We start from the raw sequence: 19,427 nt of genomic DNA on the forward strand, positions 1-19,427 counted from the left end.
GGCCCAGGCGTTTGCTGGAAGGGGCCAATCTCATTAGCACTGAAAATGTTCTCAGCGCTGCATTGTCTGATGCTGCACTGATGAAAGCAGAGCTCCTCTGATCCAGCATGAAAGAGGACTGAGTGGGAATCAGAAGTGGGAACAATTTCTCATTTCAGTCTAGTTTTTGTTGTCACTTCAGCTTTGCTCTTTTCCTACTTGAAATGACTCTTTCCGTAGTGTTGCTTGCTTGAAAACAGGACCAAAGCACTGACACTTGGCAGAGTTCATGCAGGCATGTTTGAGCAGAGTTAGCAGTAACTGGCTTAGCTGCCTGTTGGAATCCAGAAGGGTTCAGACCCTGCCTGCTGTTCCATCAGACACATCTGTACAGCTGGCAGCACTGGGGTGAGCCATCTCCAAAGGGAGGTTGCTGTTCACAAGCTGAGCTCATTGCAATGTGGACATGCCCTTCACCTGGAGTCTTTTTGCCACTGGTTGTGGTCTCTGCAATCCTGTCACCTGGGGGAGGGATTCAGGGAAATTCCTTGGGGCTTTTACAGTGCCGATGAACTGGGCTGGGCGAAGGGCTAATTACCTGCCTGCCTCACATTCAGGCACACTCTGTGAGCATCAGAGATGTTTTGTTGTTGTGCAGAGCATGATGTTGTGATGTTGTATTTGGGATTCTGAGGTGGCACAGTGTACTCTTACCCCCCAGCCCCTGTCCTCTTGGTGTCATACTGCTGTTCACGGGTGTCACAGCTAGCCGTGGCCTTGGCCATGTGCCTCCGCTTCCTCTGGAGCAGAGGGAATGTCTCTTGTGAGCATCTGGCCCTCATCCGGAAGCAGATGTAGAAAACAGTGGGATCCACAGCTGGATGTGAAAACCTTGAAGTGCTCCAGAGTTGTGGTCATCATTGCAGTCTCTGTTTTTCCCTCTGGAAAAGAGCAGTGGTCAAAGTCCAGGAGGGTCACCCCTTTGTCCTGACCTAATGGCAGAACAGTGGGTAGGTATCTCCTGTTGCTGTTGTGTTTCTAAGAAGAGCATTAAATCCTTGACAGAGGTAATTCCCAGCTTCCCGGTAAGGATAACATTGACAGTACCTAATTAAAGGGCACTCTTAGCCTGGGTAAACATTTATATTAATTTCCTTCTCACACAGATGTCTGGTAAACTGACCTCCTGAGGCAGAACCATCTGGCCTCAGGTGGGAGGAGGATCTCAGCCATGGTGGAGAACCTGAATGGTCTCTTGCCGAGTTGTTTCTCAATGGCTTTTTCTGTCACTGCACATAAAAGGCCTGGTGTATGGATATGTAGGTTTCATGGGCAGTTGTCTTGGACGACCTGCATAATTACACTGCAGGCTTGTGGCTGTGGGCTCTGTTCTATCTCTGCTTTCCGTCTTGTATTCTGGGACCATCCGTGTATAAAATTAGTATGGGCGGTAAGCAGCAATAAGATGTTCCCTACTTGGATGGATTAAATTAAAATTCAGTAAGGAACAGAGCTGTGGTTGAGTTTCCAAATTACTTGCAGGATTGCACTGAGGAGATTGTTATGGTATTGTCAAACTTTTTGGTGGGCGAACAGCCTGATGCGAGTGAGGTGGGTTTATTACCTCGCAGTGCTCTTTCTCCTTTATGTGCTGTGCTGTGTAATCTTTTGGTATTAAATAATAAGCAAAATAAAAACAGTTGTTTGTCACAGGCAGCTTGTTTTTCAGAGAATTTGCTCACTTTGAAAGTTCAGTCTGTGTGATCTGCAGCCCTGTCAGGAGCTATTATATTGAATCTTCTTTTAAATTGTTAAGCTGGAGGACAAACCCAGACATTATCGTGCACATCTCGGCTGAGAGCGGAGTGGATTCGACAGGGAGCAGCCTCTGATGCCTTGTACCGTGCCATTAGTTTTTGTCGCAAACATGCCAAGATATTGTGCTTCCAGTGTTATGTGTGTTGGCTGACATGAGCATTAATAGATCTGCATAATTTTTGAAGTAGTTTGAAGTGTGGATATAACACTTGGGGCGGTGGGAAATCTTTTTTATCCCCCTTTTGTGGATCCCATTGCTGTTCAGAAAGTGGCTTGTTCTTGCTGCTCCCTCCCACAAGGTATTGTATTAATTTGCAAAGTTCATAAGCAAAGTGCCCCAAACTAGAAATCATCATAAATAGTGAATGACTGACACACTTGGGAACACCAGGAACCCCATTACTTCCCAGTCACAACTTTACATTTTAAATAGACACTGTTGTCTTTCAGCATACATGGAATTGTATCTTAATGTAAAATATCATCATTTATGGAACTTGGGAAGCCTTAATTCAGTCTGGACTTAGGTGGAGGTATCTTTCATGTGCATATGTGTTCCTTTGTAGCCTTTTACAGATGAACTTGTGTCATGCACAGTAAAAGTTGGATAAGATGCTTCACTTGCTTGATTTTCAAGGTGCTTTTTTGATAATTAATACACAGGCCTAACCCAGTCTCATAATCAGTCGTGCTCTTCCACGAAGACACTTTTTTTTCCACTCTCTGAGGTGCAGCCAGACAGCAGAAGGAGTCCATATCTGTAGCCATGGCAGCCAGTAATTTATTGCTCCATATGGCTGGTGTGGCAGCAGCTGCTCTGGTTTAAGGAGGTCAGGACATCAAGGCTTTTAAGAAACAACACCCCAAGTATAAAACCTTCCTAAATGGTTTTGTACAGTAATAGTAGGGCTCTCCGTAGACATAAGGAGAGCCAAGGGAGTTATATATTTAGAACTTTTGTAACTATAATTGGAAATGAAAGCCGTTATTTCAGTGGGGAAATGAGGTTTTGTCTCTGTTTTGAGATGGTTTTGCCTTTTCCCAGTTGCCATGGCTCGTGTTTGTAGGCAGCAGATAGTATGGAGGTGCAGTGAGCCTGTTCCACCCAGGTGAGGAGTGACCCCTTTGGATCTGCACTGCAAGAGGTGCCAACCATCCACAGCGGGAGCAGGATCCACCCCTCTGCCTGGGGATGCATTTTGTACTGCACTGAGAGAGAAACTCTATTGCCCAAGTCAGACAGCAGTGCTGTGTTTGTAGTAATGAAGTGAAGATGTACAGGTTGTGAGCAGCTCTCGTGGAACAGAAATAACAGCTTTAATTTCAGTTTGAGTGTGAGAGCCCCTCACTGCTGAGAAATGGTACAGAAAGGGCTCTTGGATTTAGCACTAAAGTTTTTGCAAATAGGCTTTTCATAAGCGTGAATCTTTTTATTTTCATTAGGGGACCATTTTAATTAAAATGAAACTGGAATGTTTACTCTTTGCTTCCTATAGCTATGATTGTTTTCTTCACTGTGTGAGCACATGTATAATTTGCTCTAAAAGAAATGTCAGCAGTTTCTGATTACCTTGTGAATCTTACTCAACAGCTTGATTTTAATTGGGGGGAGGAAATATTTTCAGGGTGCTCCAGGGAGGTCTGATGTCTTTGGGTAGCAGGAGAGAATAGGTGCTATCTTTGGTACAGTGTTAATTGCAATAATCGCAACTACTGGTTTAAAATAAAAGTACTTCATTTCTTACCCCTGTTAGATGTTTCTCAGTTATGTCAATGAAATATAACCTGTTTGATAATTAGAATCCTTCAGCTATTTAACCTTTCAGCTTTGCAGCATCCATATGTTTGTAAGCATCTAAATGGGGTGATTTTTGGAAAACAGTGGTTGGAAAGTAGTTAGATAATCTCAAATTTCTGGAATTAAGCAATAATTTTTTTTTATGATGAGAATGGTGAAACACTGGCACAGGCTGCCCAGAGAGGTGGTGGATGCCCCATCCTTGGAAACATTCAAGGCCAGATTGGATGTGACTCTAAGCAACCTGATCTGTTTGAAGATGTCCCTGCTCATTGCAGAGGGTTGGACTAGATGCCCTTTAAAGGTGAATACTCTACTGTTCAGGTTGGATAAAGGAAAGAGAAGGCAGGCAAGTAAGGAGAAGTGCATCCATGCCCTCAAAAACATTCTCTCTAAGCTCAGAAGTCCACCAGGATTTTTTATAGATATTTATGTGGGTCAAGAGCATCTTTTTCTTGACATTTTTTATGATCATGAAATATGACAAGAATTATCTGTAACAGAATAGTATGTTCTGGATTCTTCATTGGCACAGCTCCTGAAGCATTCCTTTGGCACCTTGAACTGGTTGAGCTGCTGAAATGCCTTTCTGGTCCTACAAAGTGTTTCAAAGATGACCAGTTTTTGAACCTTTTTGTCGCTTAGCCAATATCTTGTGTCTTAATATTGTCTTCTCCATCAGAGATAATGATCTGAGTCTCCCCTGCTCATTCTCTGGGGTTTTTGTTTCCTCCTGCTGATTATTTGAAAATAAATAAATAAGTAGGAAAACAACTGGTTTCTGTGTGTTAACAAGGAGGAATGACTAAGAGAAAAATGAGAGGAAAGTACTGCTTATCATAAAAGACTGTATCTCCAGAGACATAAATTGGTATTCATTAAGTTGTTTGCCTAGACTTAGTTAAAAGACGTGCTTGAGGAGCTGTCTGAGCAGTGTTTCAGTAGAAAGCAAGTCATCCTCTTCGTGACTAGATACATCTAGATGAGGAGGAGAGACCAGAAAGTAACACTAAATGATGGATTGAGAACAGCCTTCGTGGCACTAGGGAGACAACAGACTACGAAATGTTTTTCAGGAGTAATAATATTTAACACTTAGCTGTAAAGGAACACTGATCCATCTTTTCTCTCCAAATACGCAGATCTTTTTCATATCTGATGCAGAATTTTAAAAAATATTTATGTTCAATTTCTGTCATTTTCCATTCAAGGTATGCAGGGTCCCCTTGGTTTTGATGATTTCTGTAGCTGGCGGTTAAAATTTCACCTGTGGTGATTATGATATCCTCCATGTATATCTTACTGATGTCCCCTCTCTATCATCAGATACAGGGAAGCAGTTTCAGAGCAGTGCTAGGTAATCAGAGTGTGGCTCAGTTTTGCCACGTCTGTGTTCTTCCAAAAAAAAATCAGTTTTTTTTGACTTTTTAATAAGTGACAAACCCACCTATTTCAAAGACCTTGGGGATGGGCTGGGGCTGCAGTTTGAGATGAGGTTTTTCTACTGTGCTTGTTGACTGGTATCTTTTCTTATTATCTTAAACTGGGGCAGACACTGCCAAGGGAATGTGTATATTAATTATTGTGGAGTCTGAGGCTCTCTGCTCTTTATCTTAAATCATTAAAAAAGTAATTGTTCAACACAGCACTAGCAAAGTGCTTTCACTGTTTGGAGAGTGAATACTCTGTGTCAAACTCTTGAGCATGGTGCAGCTTTTCTGATGTTCACTATTTTTTTCTTTCCTTCTTTGCAGATTAAGACCCTTGATTTCAACCCAGCTTGCTAAAAAGGCTGCCACTGAAGAGGTATGTAAAGTCCAACTGCTTCTCCCATTGCAACAGGTTGGGTTTGAAAATTCCCATAAGCCATTCTTAACCTGGCTGTGGTTATGTGGTAAAAAAACTTAGAGTCTTGTCTCTCTGATCAGACCAGGAGCTGGTCACTTTGAACACTGCAAAGCTGAGGTTGCCTGTTTTCTAACCCAGATTTGCTCTTACTTGTCCATCAGTAGCATTAGCACAGCCTCATAATGCTTGGTTAGACAGCAAAAAAAGGGAAGACTCCCTGCAAGAATCTAAAAAGGTCCATATCAAATAAACAGGCAGGAGGAGTAGGAGAGGGCAGAGCTCGTGTCTGTTTCTCAGCACTTGGAGTGTCCCCACAGGGAAGGAGGATGACCCAGAATGCCACTTCTGTGCAGCCAGACCTGACCCCAGGGGAGGGCTGGGCTTCTGTGGGAGACCAGTGAGAAAAGACAGCTTACCCTCTCCAGCATGGCTTACTCTTTGCTTTGTTTGTTTGCTTGTTTGTTTATTTTGAAAATGTAATAGTGCCACAGGAAAGTCTGTACTAGTAACTGTCCACCCCCAGAAGCCCTCCTTGGGTGGCTTTGTGCACCTGCATTTTCTCCTGAGGGGATTGTGATTGTTATCGGATTGTGACACCAGATAACAACAGTAGCTGCTTTCTTTCATTATTATTTTCACCCTGCACAGAGTATTCTTAGGCATTTTGTGTACAGTAAACTGTCTGTTGTATGCCTAAACATTCAGAATACCAAAGGTATATTTGTCCCACTTCTTTTCCCCCCTGAACATGTGACACTGACACCCTTTCGAAAGTGAGCCTGTTTCCTTGGGTAGTTTTAACACCTTTAACAATTGCCCACCCATACATAAAGCTAAGTGCCAAACTCCAGTCCAGGATGTCTGGAAGTGAATTCAGGAAGTTTTATTTAAAGGTGTTGTTTGACTGCCTTATTTTTAAAATGACTGAAACCCATTGATTTTCAGAAACAGTTTGATATCCTGCCTAGGGAAATACATTTTCACTTCTTATTCTGTGCTCATTAGAAAACTCTGCACATTTTTAGAAGTACAGCAGTCTGGAAGTGGACATGATAATTAGAAGAAGGTCACATTTTAATTAGCATGGTGCAATTTTAAAAAATAATGACTCAATTGTATCTCCTTTATATTCATCCACTTTTTCAGAGCAGATGGATACTTTTAAGCATATAAATTGATGTATATTATGATGCTGATTTGTCTCAAACTGTTGTGTCTATTTCTTCTTATACTGAGGTGGACTCAATTTGATCACTCCAGAGGCAAAGGCAGTGGTAGGAAATATAAACTGGAGGGAAGTTCCTATAAATAAAATGATTAATTTGTGCATTAAAAAATCATGAAAACCTGTCTTAGACTGATCCGAATATCTAAATACTTGATTTTCTATTAAAATTAATGGGTATCTTTTGCCCTATTAATGAGCTATTGGAGCAAACCCTTAGGTGACTTTGAAAAACTCAGGCAGATTCTTCAGGTTGACTGTCATGGTATATGACAAGTTCAGGAACAGCTTTGATGTTTGAATAATTAGACTATCAACTTTCTGGTACAGGGATTTTCTCTTATGGTGTGTCTCTGAAGTGCCTGGAGTTACAGGGATTCTGGGAGTTACTGCATCCCAAGTAAATATATTTATAAATAAATAAATAAATAAAAATTACAGCGCTGAATCAGAATTTGCTGCCAGTGGAACTGAAGAAGATGCAGCAGTACTTAGTTGTGTACTGTAATTTAAAACCTAAAGCACTGTAGGACTTTTCTCATGGTAGGGACCAGAGAAGTTGGGGTTTTCTGGTCTCCTTTGGACCGTTCGCTTTTAGAAGCACCTCACCACTGTCCTTCCCAAGGAAGTGGTCCCCACCTTTTCTGTCTTTCCTAGTAGGGGAGATGACTCCCAGTGCTGGTAACTGCTGACTAGTGGCAGGTACTGTTAATATTCCCTTCTCAAAATTCTTAATGTGACAAAGCAGTGTTAATGATAAATCTTTAATATTCACCACTAATGGGCTGGGGTTTTTTGCCACAGGCTCTAGTGTAACAAACCCCAAATAGTCCAAGTACAGAATGGAGGTGAAAAGTGCCCTGTTACATAGCTGATGGAGATAAAGCTCCTGTGATGTTTCTTCCCTGGATGAGAGAAGGAGGTGGAGCCCTAAACTGAGCACATCATGGAAGTGAGAGCTCCAGAAAGACCAGAGCCTGGGCGGTGCTGGGGCAGACCATGTTGCTGGTTCCTGCCCCATTCCCAGATCTCTCCTTAGTGAAACAAAGACAATATTACCTTCTCCAAAATTCCCTCTGTCCCCTTGTGGGGTTGCCCTTTCTCTCCCTCCGTGCTGTGTCCTGCCTCACCTTGGAGCAGCTGGGTTGGTGCACGTACAGAACAGGTCCTGTCAGTGATCGATTCCCAAGTTATTGTTTGGAAATCATTATTCTGATGAATTTCATAGGTAATTTTACAGGTGCCAGCCTGTATTATCAACTGAGTGCTCTGCCATCACATTAAGTGCTGTCTACAGAGTGCTATTTGTTCCACAGCTCATTGCGCCACCAAATAAATCCAGCCAGAGCTGTCAAAGCTAATACATGTTGGGTTTTTTCTGATTTGAAGGGTACATTTTTGCTATCATTAAATTGTCAATAACGTTGTTATTGTGTAATAGGCCTGATGTGAGTCTAGCACGCTGAGGAAGAGGTTGTAAGTTTTCCCACAGAGCTCTACTGAGGAGCCTTCACTCCCAAATTTTGCCTTCCCTTGTGTTTGCAAGAGGATCCTTGTTCTGCTGTTACTGTTGGATATTTCAGTTGCCTGGGTCTGGCCTTTGTAAAAACTGGGTGGTTTTGCCTGACTTTTGTTCAGACTTTCATTAGAACAGCTGAACCTCTAGCACTAGACAAAGGCTTCCATCTCTCCTGTCTCTGTCATTTGGAAGCTACTAAAGTTTTGTACAAATATTGGACAAAAGGAAGGGCTGCTCTATTGCCTTCTCTTGTTTTTTGCAGGTGACATTTCCAACTGCACAGGCAGAAGCCCCTGCTGTAGAAAAACCAGCAGCTGTGCTCGTGGAGAGTGGCCCAGTAGCTTACAACCCTGATGAAGAGGTGGAGGAGGAAGAGGTAGAAGAAGATGAAGATCACTGCATGAGTGCCTTGCAGCTGATGGGAGGAAATGGTGAGCTGGGATGCTGCCTAAGTTACCATCTCCTGGTGCTGTGGGCTTTGTTCTTGCAGGGCTGAGGACAGACAGGGGTTCCCTAATTGTCCCTATCCTAGGGCTTCTGCTGCCTTTTCAGCATTGCTCATTCCTGTGGGAAAGCCTGGAATTAGCCTTGTCCAAAACCTGACCTTCTTAGAGACTCCTGAGAAAACTTTGCATCTTGAGCGCCAGGCTAAGAGGGCTTCTCAGGAACGAACTAAAGTTATGTGTTTTTCAGAGTTAGGCTTATTAGTGTGGATCTGAGAAGTTATGGGATCAGTAACCCCTCTGTTGGCAGTGTCAGGGGCTCATTCCCCCCGAGCTGAGCCACCCTGCTCCTGCTGCCTCCTCAGTGGAGGCTGCAGTGATGTCCAGATTGTCCATGAGCTGTGGGGACATGTCTGTCCAGCTCAAATCCAGCTCGAATCGTCACACTCCATTTCTGGGAAAGTGTTAGGAGGAAGGAGTTGTTCACCAAGTGCGGGAACGACATTGGTTGCACACAGTGTGCTGTATGGTACACAGATGTGTACTAATTTCTTTGGGTTACCCAGCAAAGCCTCTCAGTTAATTAGATTTCTTTGCTGGCAGGAAAAGGCAGTATCCTCTCTGCTGTGGTTTTTCCTAGCTGGACACATCCATATTTATCCTTTATTAAAAGCTTCCCCTTAGAAGTTAAGCTTTGAAAATACACAAAATTATTTTTAAAATGAGAGCTGCTAATTATGGGTTGTGAAGACTCAAGATAGGAATAAGTTTCCTACTGAAATGTTATTTACTGCAAAAATCTTCCCAGCACTACTCAGTCAGCTTCATGGACAATCTGTATACACTTCACAAAAGTGTCTGTTGCTTTTAAATTGATTTCTCCACTGGAAAATAATTGCTGAACTGTAGGAAAAACAGTTTGTTGCCTGCATTTATTATTAGAATAATGTTCCCAAGGAAAGGCACCCATGTGGGGGAGGGTGGGTCTATGTTTATTAATATACCCCCCACAAAAATAGAATAAAGGTCACTGAGCTTTTTTTCTTTGTAAATGTTACTATTTTTAAACCATTCTGAGAACATTCCACTACTCCCTGTCTGGTCTGGACTAAACAGCTAAAAAATTAGAGTTAAAAAATAAAAATAAAAAGGAAAAGAGTATTCCCAGAATTTGAATGCAGGTGTGCAGAGCTACTCAGCACAAGTAACTCCTTCCAAACTGCTTTCTCCATGGATTTTAGGCATGTCTGCCTGGAATAACAGCACAGAATACAGATAGTAAAGCTTCACCCATTCTACACAAATTATTATAGATTACATTTAATTTTGCTTCCAAGCATCTGCTTGACTCTGGATAAGATGTTGCCCTGTATTGAATTTGGAATGTGAAGGTTAACTTTCCTCAGTGCTCTTAGGTAGCAGTTATCCATGGGTTTGACTGCACAACAGAAAACACCTGGTTTGCTGCATTCAGAGGCACACAGAAGATAAACCTGTGCATTAGAAACACACAGACCTGCCTTCTGACACACAATGCACAGTCTTTGCACTCAGCATTGTTTAAGAAAACAAAACTGGATAAAAAAATCTGGGCAAAATTTTAAGTTGTTTCTCTAGAATTAAGTAGATAGGGGAGATCCAAGTCAGATGCATTGGTCAGGATTCGTTCCAGGACTCCTTTGATGTTGATGGGAACTCTGAGCTATCTCTGAACCCTTGCAGTTTCAGTTTATAAATCCATGAATAATATAAATGAACCAGCTTTTTCTTTGGTGCCTATGTCTAGTGAAAAACGTGCCTGTTTGTAATGTGTGCTGCTGCTCATGAGCCACTGTGTGCCAGGTTACTTCTGACAATCAGTCTTGATCATTTTATCATCTCAATTAAACCAAGTATTTCACGTATCCATGTGGCAAGTATTCCTAAATGAGAGTCCAGTGACACATGAGAAGAGATGTTTACTGATAAACAATAAAACTTTTATTTCATTGGGGGAAGTAAATGCAAGAACTTTTTATTTAGCCCTAGGAAAATAGATGAGTTTTAAAATGCTTGCTTAAGGTAAAACTTACCATCTAGTTACAAAGAAGGAAAACAGCCTTAAAGAAGCAATACTTTAATTGTGTCTTCCATCATCCTGGAATATTTGCGTGTTTATATGCCTTTGTCTTTGTGTGTTTCAGATTATGGCTGTGATGTGGAGGAGGAGGATGGCTATTAACTCCATTTACTTCTAAGGGACATGGACCGTGTCTTGTTCTCAGCAAATCTTCGGTCTTCAAACTGTGTGAATAGTGAAAGAAGCTGTCTGTGGTCAGCAAATGTAATCGAACAGTCCTTACTTTTGTAAACGCGAATTTGAGGTTGGCATTGACTGGTCAGTTTGCACTGACCCATAACCCAGCAATAACCAGTTTGGGTTTGTACTTGAATTTATTTTTATTTTGGTGGATCATAGTTGGAGGATGAAAATTAATCAGAGTAATGTTTCCAGAGAACAAAAGAGAAGAGACAAAACAGACTGTGTATAAAGCCTGTGTGCTGAAAGCAACACATCTCTTATTTATGTGGCTGTTTTAGGCATGCTGCTCGAAGGGAGCAGATTGAAGGACAAAGGGGAGAACAGGTAAAAACAAGAAGCCTGCCTGTTGACTGAGTACAGTAGCATTGCTTGTCTCATAGTGCTACAACCGACAGAAGGAAATGTTTCTAACCTGTATTGTGGACGTGACCCTGTTACTGTATACAGCTTGCTCACCCAACCCAATCAAAAATTAATGACAAGTTATATATTTGCAGAGTAGTATTGGTTTCTCTGAAAGAGAGTAAATACTTCTTTATATTAATCAATTCATAGATTTCTTGAAAGATATGACAGTAGATGGCAATGTTGGCGGAGAAGAAGCATCTTCCACTGCGAGTCCAGTGTGGTTTATGTGGAAGGAGGTGAAAGACCTGGGTGAGACAAGAAGTGTAGTGAGCAAGCAGGAGGCAGTGCCGTGCTCATGTGCTGTTTCTGGGCATCCCTAGGGGCAGCCAGGTCTTCTTGAGGATGGTATTGCTGCAGGAGAGTCACTCTGGCCATCTCTGTGGAGCTGCTCTTGCCTGACTGAGTTAGAGTTCTGAAGGTCTGCTCCCAAGAGCCACCTGTCTTCAAAACAGTTGAAAGAAAGAGAAAGCTGAGCTTTTTAATAAATAAGCTAGCATCTGTTTTGACTGAATTTAATTTAATGTAATTTGCTTAACATTCTGTGGGTAAATTAAAGGTCACCGTGCAGCAGTCTGACTTTCATGGCTCAAATCCCACCCTTGAACAGTCGTTGCTATGTGCATAAAGCTGGAGCTGCAGCCCTGTCTGCCCTGAAATGTCAGCATGCAGGGCCTTCTCCTACAGATAGATCAGTTCTTGTGATGCCATGAGAGCAGGGATTGGGGGTGGAGCCCCTATGGCCAGATCCCACCCTGGTGCCTCTGACCTGCCTTTCCCTGGCACTGCTGGGTCTGAGGCTCTCGGCTCCGTGGGAAATGCAGTGCGCTCTGGATCACGCTCTTGACGACTGCAGCTGCAGGGCCTGAGATGTTTTCCTCTCTCTCCCTTATCTAGTGACAATCATGAAAACTGCAGCGCTGCAGGCTTGTCTTACACCAGAGAAAGATAGTTTTTTATCATACCAGCATGGTTTCTGTTCAGCTGTGTCTCCTGGTCAGCTTGTCCTTCCTACCCTTTTTGAGAAGTACTCATCACTAGAGCACCATCCACCCTCCTCCTATGGAGGGTAGATCGTGACAGGAATAGAAGCTGCCTCAGGAAGCTCTCTAGCTACTTCCAGACAGGATGATGATGATGCTCATACCTGTGGTCATCACCAAAGAGGGGAAGGGCCACACATTCTTTCATACTTCTCTCCCTCTTGGTAGCATGCTTAAGATGGATCATGTCAGTTGAGCAAGAGCAAGTGCTTTTTTTTAGGAGCAGTCTTGGTATTATTTGGCTGGTAAATGTAGTTTGTTGGGTCGACTGTATCTATGAGGAATTTTTGAGCCCTGTATGGGAGTATTTCTGCGATGACTTCTTAAAAACGGAGCTTGGTAACAAAAATGATGTCGTGAGGCTACTGGGAAGAAGAGCTCTTCTGAACCAGATGCCAGTTACTTAGTTTGCAGCACTTCAGTGGAAAGAAGAGATTCCATATAATTTTAAGGAGAAAAGGTGGTATTTTCACCAAAAAGCTATAGATTTTTTTTCTGATACTTTATAAATACTGCACAGAAACTGATATTGGGGAGATAAACCTTTCTACCTCTCTTTTATCTACACCGTAAAATAAAAATCATGCTATAAGCAGACAGTTTTTTAAAAAGTTCTTTGTTATATCAAAGTTCATGCTCTGCAGGTCTTTGAGACTGTTGAGTTTGATCGTTTGGATTTGAATTAATCTACCATAGCACTGCTACAAATACCCATACTCTCAGTATATTCTCGAGGCTTGGGTGGTTTTATTCCAAGGTACACAGTATTCTCTATGCAGGAAATAAACATGCATAAATAAACATGTGTATGACTCATGTAGGTCGAGTGCTTTTCTCAAATGCAAGATGTTGGCTCTTAAAGAAACCGCTAAGCTGATTTCTTTGTTGCTAAGGGTCTTCCCTCCAGTCTTCTGGTTTGTTCCCCCCAGCGGATACTAAACCTGCTGCCAGTGTAGTGATGTTATGTGAGAGCTGAGAGTCCACCCAAATAACTGCTGCTAGTAAATTTGAATTCCAGTAGTACATTGCGTTTCTGAGAACATTGTTTTGTGCACTGCAAGGAGAGGGTTGCAGTTTTTGAATGCTCTCGCATGATTTGATTAGGAAAGGCTATCAGGTAGTCTGCTGGAAGGGCACTTGGAGAGCAGGGAAAAAAAAAAGACCTACAATTTCATAGCATCTCAGTATTGCTGGTGAAGTTAATGGCATGGTTTCTGTACAGGATTCCTAAAGAAAGGATATTGGATAGGAAGACTTCACTCTGAGCTTCTGAAGCTATAGTGGTTATGTACATTTTTAATTTATTGGTGACTTACCGGGATTTTTATAATGTTCATTCCTTCTTGATTTAACTAAGCTCAGGAAATGTAAACAGATTAGAACATGCTAGTTTCTGTTTTTATAGCTAGTCATTAAAATGTAAAAAGATTAACACTGCATTAACTCTGTTTACTACTGTTGATGTATCTGGACAATTTTGTTGTGTATAAGCCTGAATTCCCTTGGAGTAATTTGGACCCTGCTTTTCTCAGGATTCTGATTATAATGTAAAGAGCTTATAAGGCTTCAGCATTTGTTGTTCTTAGATCATCTTATTTGAACCCACACAAGCCGTGTATCATCGGGTTTGTTGCATAAAGCACGTCTCCTGCTGCAAGTCACTGTGCTTGACATGCAAAACCCTCCAGCTGTTGCATCCAGCTTGTCAGCCATGCAGCCTTTTAACACTCTTGTATTGTGGGAGTAAAAACTGAAATAAGGAAAATAATGGGCTTTTTTCACTGTGGTGAGTGCATTTTCAGTGTCTTAATCATCTGTGACATTTCTTAAAAATCACTGTGTTCAGTACAGCAACTTTTAAATGGTGCCAGACAGCCTTGTCTTGAGGGTTAAACATGTTCGTCAGAAAAAGTTCTTGCCGTCCCGTGACTTGTTTGTGTTCTTTTGGATTGCTTTGAAACTCCAATTGCAGATGTGTACAGTTAGCACAGAGTTTGCTTAATAAATGTTCTGTTTCTTATTCTTGTGTTGAATCCTTGTCTTTGGTTCAGTTAGTGCCAGGGAAATGAAACCTGTTTGATGTAAGCATATGTACCATCCTTACTCAACCACATGAGCCATGTTAATCTTTTTTACTGTAATATATTTGCTGTAAATAAAGAGTAAAACCCTTACATAGCCCATCTATTATGATGCTCTCCTGCTAATTTCTGATTTTTCTGTCTTCGTTCTTATGAACGTTCAGTTTTGATTGCTGCATGATTGGTTGATAGTGGCCAAAATTTGTGATTCAGAGCTTTCTTTCGTTTCTAGAAGGGAAAACACAGCTAATCAGGCAAATGTTTTTTACAAGATACTGTTCCACTGATAGATGTAGATACTTTCTGTAAAGTGCATAACATTAACGAGGTTTTTCCACTAAGCTGTATAATTAAGTGACTGTGGGAACAATATATGATGTGTCTGTTTAGTAGAAGTGTTCGTGTGCTTGTTTCTGAAAGTTGTATCTTGATAACTAAGGTGTGTGCTGAGTTGAAAATCATGTTATTTTATCAACATCTGGTAGCCACAGTTTGGAGACCAAAATCCACATCTGCCCTTTGTGCACATGGGTGTTTGCTCCTTCTCATTTTTTATGGAAGGGGAGATACTACTGGATCCTAAGGAGTGTCTCCTGCAAAGTTTTAACATATATTAGGGCAATTAACCGTAGTTTTGGTAAGGCAGTATGTGCCATCCAGCATTCCACTGGGTTCCCATAACGTTATCACGGCACACTTTTGCCCTCATTGACATTGGGATGTTTTTATCTTAATTTCTTCTCAGCTGTTCCAACCCTTTCCACTGGGAGTTGGGAACTTCTCCAGCGATGTCCATCACTGATGCTCCTCTCACTGGTAACATCTAAGCTGTTAAAAAGTACTGACCACCTTGGCCTCGTGTTTTCTGCTCTTCCCAAGCTGCACAGCTTTTGCCTTTGTCCTGTAGTTTTTCTCTTCCCTACCACACCAGGCTTTCATAACCAAAACCATTCTGTCCCCCCAGCTGCATTCGTCAAATACACCTCCATTAACGGTCCTTGAAGTTAAATAATGCTAAGAAAGCCGAAATCTTGCAAGGCTTTATATTATCTTCATTCGTCACCAGTAGATCATAGCACACTTGTTTTTAGGTTCATGTTTTGTAATGCAGAAAAGGCTGTTAGAGTTTTCTACTCCCATCACATCTGTAAGAAGAGTTACAACGTATTAATCAGTGTTTTTATGCCCACCCCGATACCTGGCATTGGCCTGGGTGAGTGGTGGTGGTTGTTTAGTGAAAGGGGTTTAAGCACACAGGAAAGGAGCCTGGGTAACAATTCATGACTTACAGCATAACAAATTTACTTGGTGAGTTCCTTCATCGTAATTGTTTTTTTCTTATGGGACCTTTTGTGCATTCTCATGGAAATGAGGGAGGCGCACACAGTTCATAAAAATGCAAAATGAAATTCCCATCTTGCCATGTGACTCCAGGAGCTCAGGATTTAACGACTTCTAGTCTAAACCACACATTTGTTATTGTGTGAGTGGGCAGTAAATGGCACAGTACTGGGCACTGGGATGGCAGTCACTGTATATCCATTTCTATCACCAAATGGCAACAAGAATGCTTTCTCATTGCTCTCAGTGCTCCTTAGTAAGCTTTCTTAATTCTTCAAAAGCAGGAAAATACAGCAAATTGAAGGAATTTGAACAAAGCAATGAAAAGAAACAGCACCAACACTCTGCTTGCCAGGTAATTTTTCTTCAGTGCTCTTCTGTGGGAAAAATAAAAGGTATTTGTAAGCATGGACTAAGAGGGACAAAAGCTGCATTTTGGCAGCAGCAGAGGTGAGGCAGCGTTGTCCATTTTCCACATAAGAATTACAGACTCCTATTTCATGATATATCCTGCACAATCTTCACTATTTGTAGACTGGGCAGTCCACTGGAGGGTAGGACACCAAGCCAGGTGAGGAAGAGGAGATGGTGAAGTGTCATTGTTTCTCTGTATAAAAAAAAAAAAAAAAAAAATGAGTTAATTGGGTTTAAGGACTGGAGTTTGGTGTTAAGGAGAAAAACAAACTGCATTGAGAAAACCAGAAAGATGAGGGAATATTCTTTGTAATGCTGTGTGTTAGACTGTGCAAGAGGCAGTGAGTATAGGAATGGACCAAGGATAATATTAGCATCTGTGGAAACACAGCTGGTCTCACAGCTGCATTAAAAATTAAAGTCTTTGACCATGCTGTTGTTTCTGACATGCCTCTGCTTCTGTTGGGTCAAGGTGTGATTTCCAACCCTGCCCTGAGATGCTGCTGCCCCAGCTCTGGTTAATGGATAGATCATTCCCTGCCCATGGTCTGGGTTTCTCACTTGGTGCAGATGCTTCCTGCCCCCCACCCATGGCTGCTCGTTCCTGAAGAAAAATCTGAGAATTCTGGAGAGAAAAAAAACCCCATGTGCTCATTTCTCAGCTCTGCCTTTTTATAACCCTGACAGGGAACAGGCTACCGTGCTGCCCACACAACCTCGTGTACCACCGTGCTGTGGAGCAGGGGCACGTGTTGGAGGATGGCACACATGGCTGGTGGGGTGGCTGGCAGGGGTCCTCTGGCCCCTGTCCTCCTTTTGGGTGAGGGTTTCCTGAGTCTGCCGTTCTTGTGGAGGTGCTAATCCTGGACTTTGTTAAATACCCTTGGGCCCGTAAGGATTTCAGAACAAACATTTTAGAATGAAAGTCCCATGCAGTGAATGTCATCTGTGCCCTAAGCAGGTGTCTGTTTGCAGTCAGGGATCACCTAAAAACATAAACAACTAATAGGAAGGTGATGTGAGAGAATATCTGTTGTAGATACTGACAGGGGCTGTGAGTTGGTGCAGTTTCTGTGGCATCTGATGAGGCAGTAAGAGCTCTGCTGGTTTGTGTCAGTCGAGGACCTGTGCCATTAACAACAGTCTCTAGAAGTGGTAGCAGTAGCGTAAGAAGGGGTAGAAGTGCTCTGGGATAAAACCAGTTTGTAACACTGTGGTATGTCACCCAAAGACACTTCTTAACTCTATTTGTCAAGCCTTACTGTATTTGTCAATGCCCTGCCTAATGAACCAGCAAAGAGGTGTTACCAATTCTGCTGCTTTTGAAAATAAATGAGACGAGGGAGCTTCAGTGGTGATAGAGCTGCAGTGTGTGGCACATGGTACATCCCTCTTCAGCTCTGCACAGGGATGGCTGCGGCTGTCAGAACATTCTAGGTGGTCTGACATGGGTCTGTTGTAACTGAATAATGATTCTTTAGCGCAGCATTGTGTCTGGGAAACAGGATAAATTCTTGTATCTGCTTTGATTCCTGCCCGTATTCTGGGAGCTCACCGAAGGAGAGTCCAACACTTGCCAGCACAATTCAGGTAAGATTCATGGGTTGGCACGGGGTGAAATACAGCTAAAGCAAGTAATTTCAAAACTAGTCACTGTTTGCAAGCAAACTCTTACGCAAGGCCACTGGGAAATTTTTAGACTGCTGCATGCTGCACTAAATCAGTAGGACCTACCGTAAGCTCTGAGGTCTCCAACAGCAAATCACCACGATGTGAATCATTGTGTTTTCTTTCTGGGCCGTCGGGCACCATGAGGAAGAGTCTGAGTGTGTTTTCTGCCTGCGGTAAGATGAAGGATCTTTCATCTTGTTCATCTTCCCTGTATAATTTATGTTGGTTCAGAGTTGCTGGCTGCACTGCATTAATAAAATGCCATCTGAAACACTTTTGGCCAGTGCTCTTGGCACATGTGCAAGTGTAGACTTTGTGATCTCCCCTGGCCACTTGGTAAGCAAAAGGTCTCTATCAGCAGGGGTAGTGCCAGCCCTTGTAAACCTGCCCAGCACAGACCTCACATATTGCCACTGCTTGTGGCTGTTACACTGAGTGAAAGGACCCACAGCTCAGGTGAGAGATGATAATGCATCAATTAGGAGATTATATTTGTCCCAGCCTGCCTCACGTGTGAGGGGGAGAAGCAGTTGCACTAATCACACTGCAGAGAGTAGTTTTGGGGGTCCCGAGGGCTGTGTTCAGCCCAGGGATCAGTCCCATCTGTTAATCCACCTTTACCACAGCGGGTATGAAGCTCAGAAGGAGATAAGAAATGGAGGCCATCTGTGACACCTCAGGTGAAGATCAGCAGTAGGCAGGATGAAGACACAGCCACTACAGGACTTAGCTGAGATTTGGAAGGAAGTCTGTGGCCCTTCCAGTGTCATTTCAAGCCTACTTTCCCAGCCAGGCTTAGCTGTCATTAAATTCTTGGGTATATCTTAGGTTGATTGGGCCATAGGGTGACTTGCCATCCAAGAAAGTGCTTTTGGGGGGTTTGGAGTGGGGGGTGTTTTTGCGTGTTTTTAAGTTACTCCCTCTGCTGCCATAATTTGCAAGGACCCTTTGGGGATTGCAGCTTTCCTTCCAAGCAGGGCCATCAGTGCTCAGCTCGAGTAAGCGATGACTACCAAGGAGCAGAGACATTAAGTGAGACAAAAAGTGGGGGAAAGCAGCACAGGCAGAGAATTATGGCAAAGTCTGGAGCATGAAAATATCAGTTGCTCCAAGTATCAGAGCCAGGGATGTCCAACATCAGTGGTGGAGAAGCAAGGAACAAACACGGTGGAGGAGACCTGGCCTGTTAAGCTGCGACCTGAAATCCCCCCTCATTTCACCCCTGAGATGGGCTCTGTGTTTGCTAATGCTGCAGGGGAGGGGTGGTAAAATGATCTCAGATCGCTCCCCACAACTTCCCTTGTTCTTCACCATTAACTGCTCACATGGGCGTGACGCTGAACTTGTTCACCCCCTGTTAGTGATTGTAACTTATTCACAGACAGATCCTGCACAGCCCTGTGACTCTGCGGGCAAAGGGAGTAGGGTGTAATGGCAACAGCTCCTTTTCCTGGAAAGAGCAGTGCTGTTCCTCAGTGTTTTGCCCATGCCTTTGCTCTGAGTCTGGCTGCTTTGCTGTCCCTGATGATCTCACCAAGAT

The 19,427-nt window shown here is 42.7% G+C and overlaps 1 protein-coding gene across 1 annotated transcript in view; it reads left to right on the top strand.

The window, feature by feature from the left end:
- The window catches only part of BRF1 (BRF1 RNA polymerase III transcription initiation factor subunit), a 175,500-nt gene extending 160,937 nt beyond the window's left edge, over positions 1 to 14,563 (top strand). The window contains exons 16-18 of the mRNA XM_050337089.1: positions 5,350 to 5,401; positions 8,450 to 8,618; positions 10,814 to 14,563. Of these exons, the coding sequence (XP_050193046.1) occupies positions 5,350 to 5,401; positions 8,450 to 8,618; positions 10,814 to 10,851 (259 nt within the window). The 3' untranslated portion in view covers positions 10,852 to 14,563. The remainder of the gene's footprint in view (positions 1 to 5,349; positions 5,402 to 8,449; positions 8,619 to 10,813) is intronic.
- The last annotated feature ends 4,864 nt before the right edge of the window (positions 14,564 to 19,427 follow it).

Source organism: Myiozetetes cayanensis, unplaced genomic scaffold (genome assembly GCF_022539395.1).
Source record: "Myiozetetes cayanensis isolate MyiCay16 unplaced genomic scaffold, myiCay2020 scf6-25, whole genome shotgun sequence".
Lineage (NCBI taxonomy): Eukaryota > Metazoa > Chordata > Aves > Passeriformes > Tyrannidae > Myiozetetes > Myiozetetes cayanensis.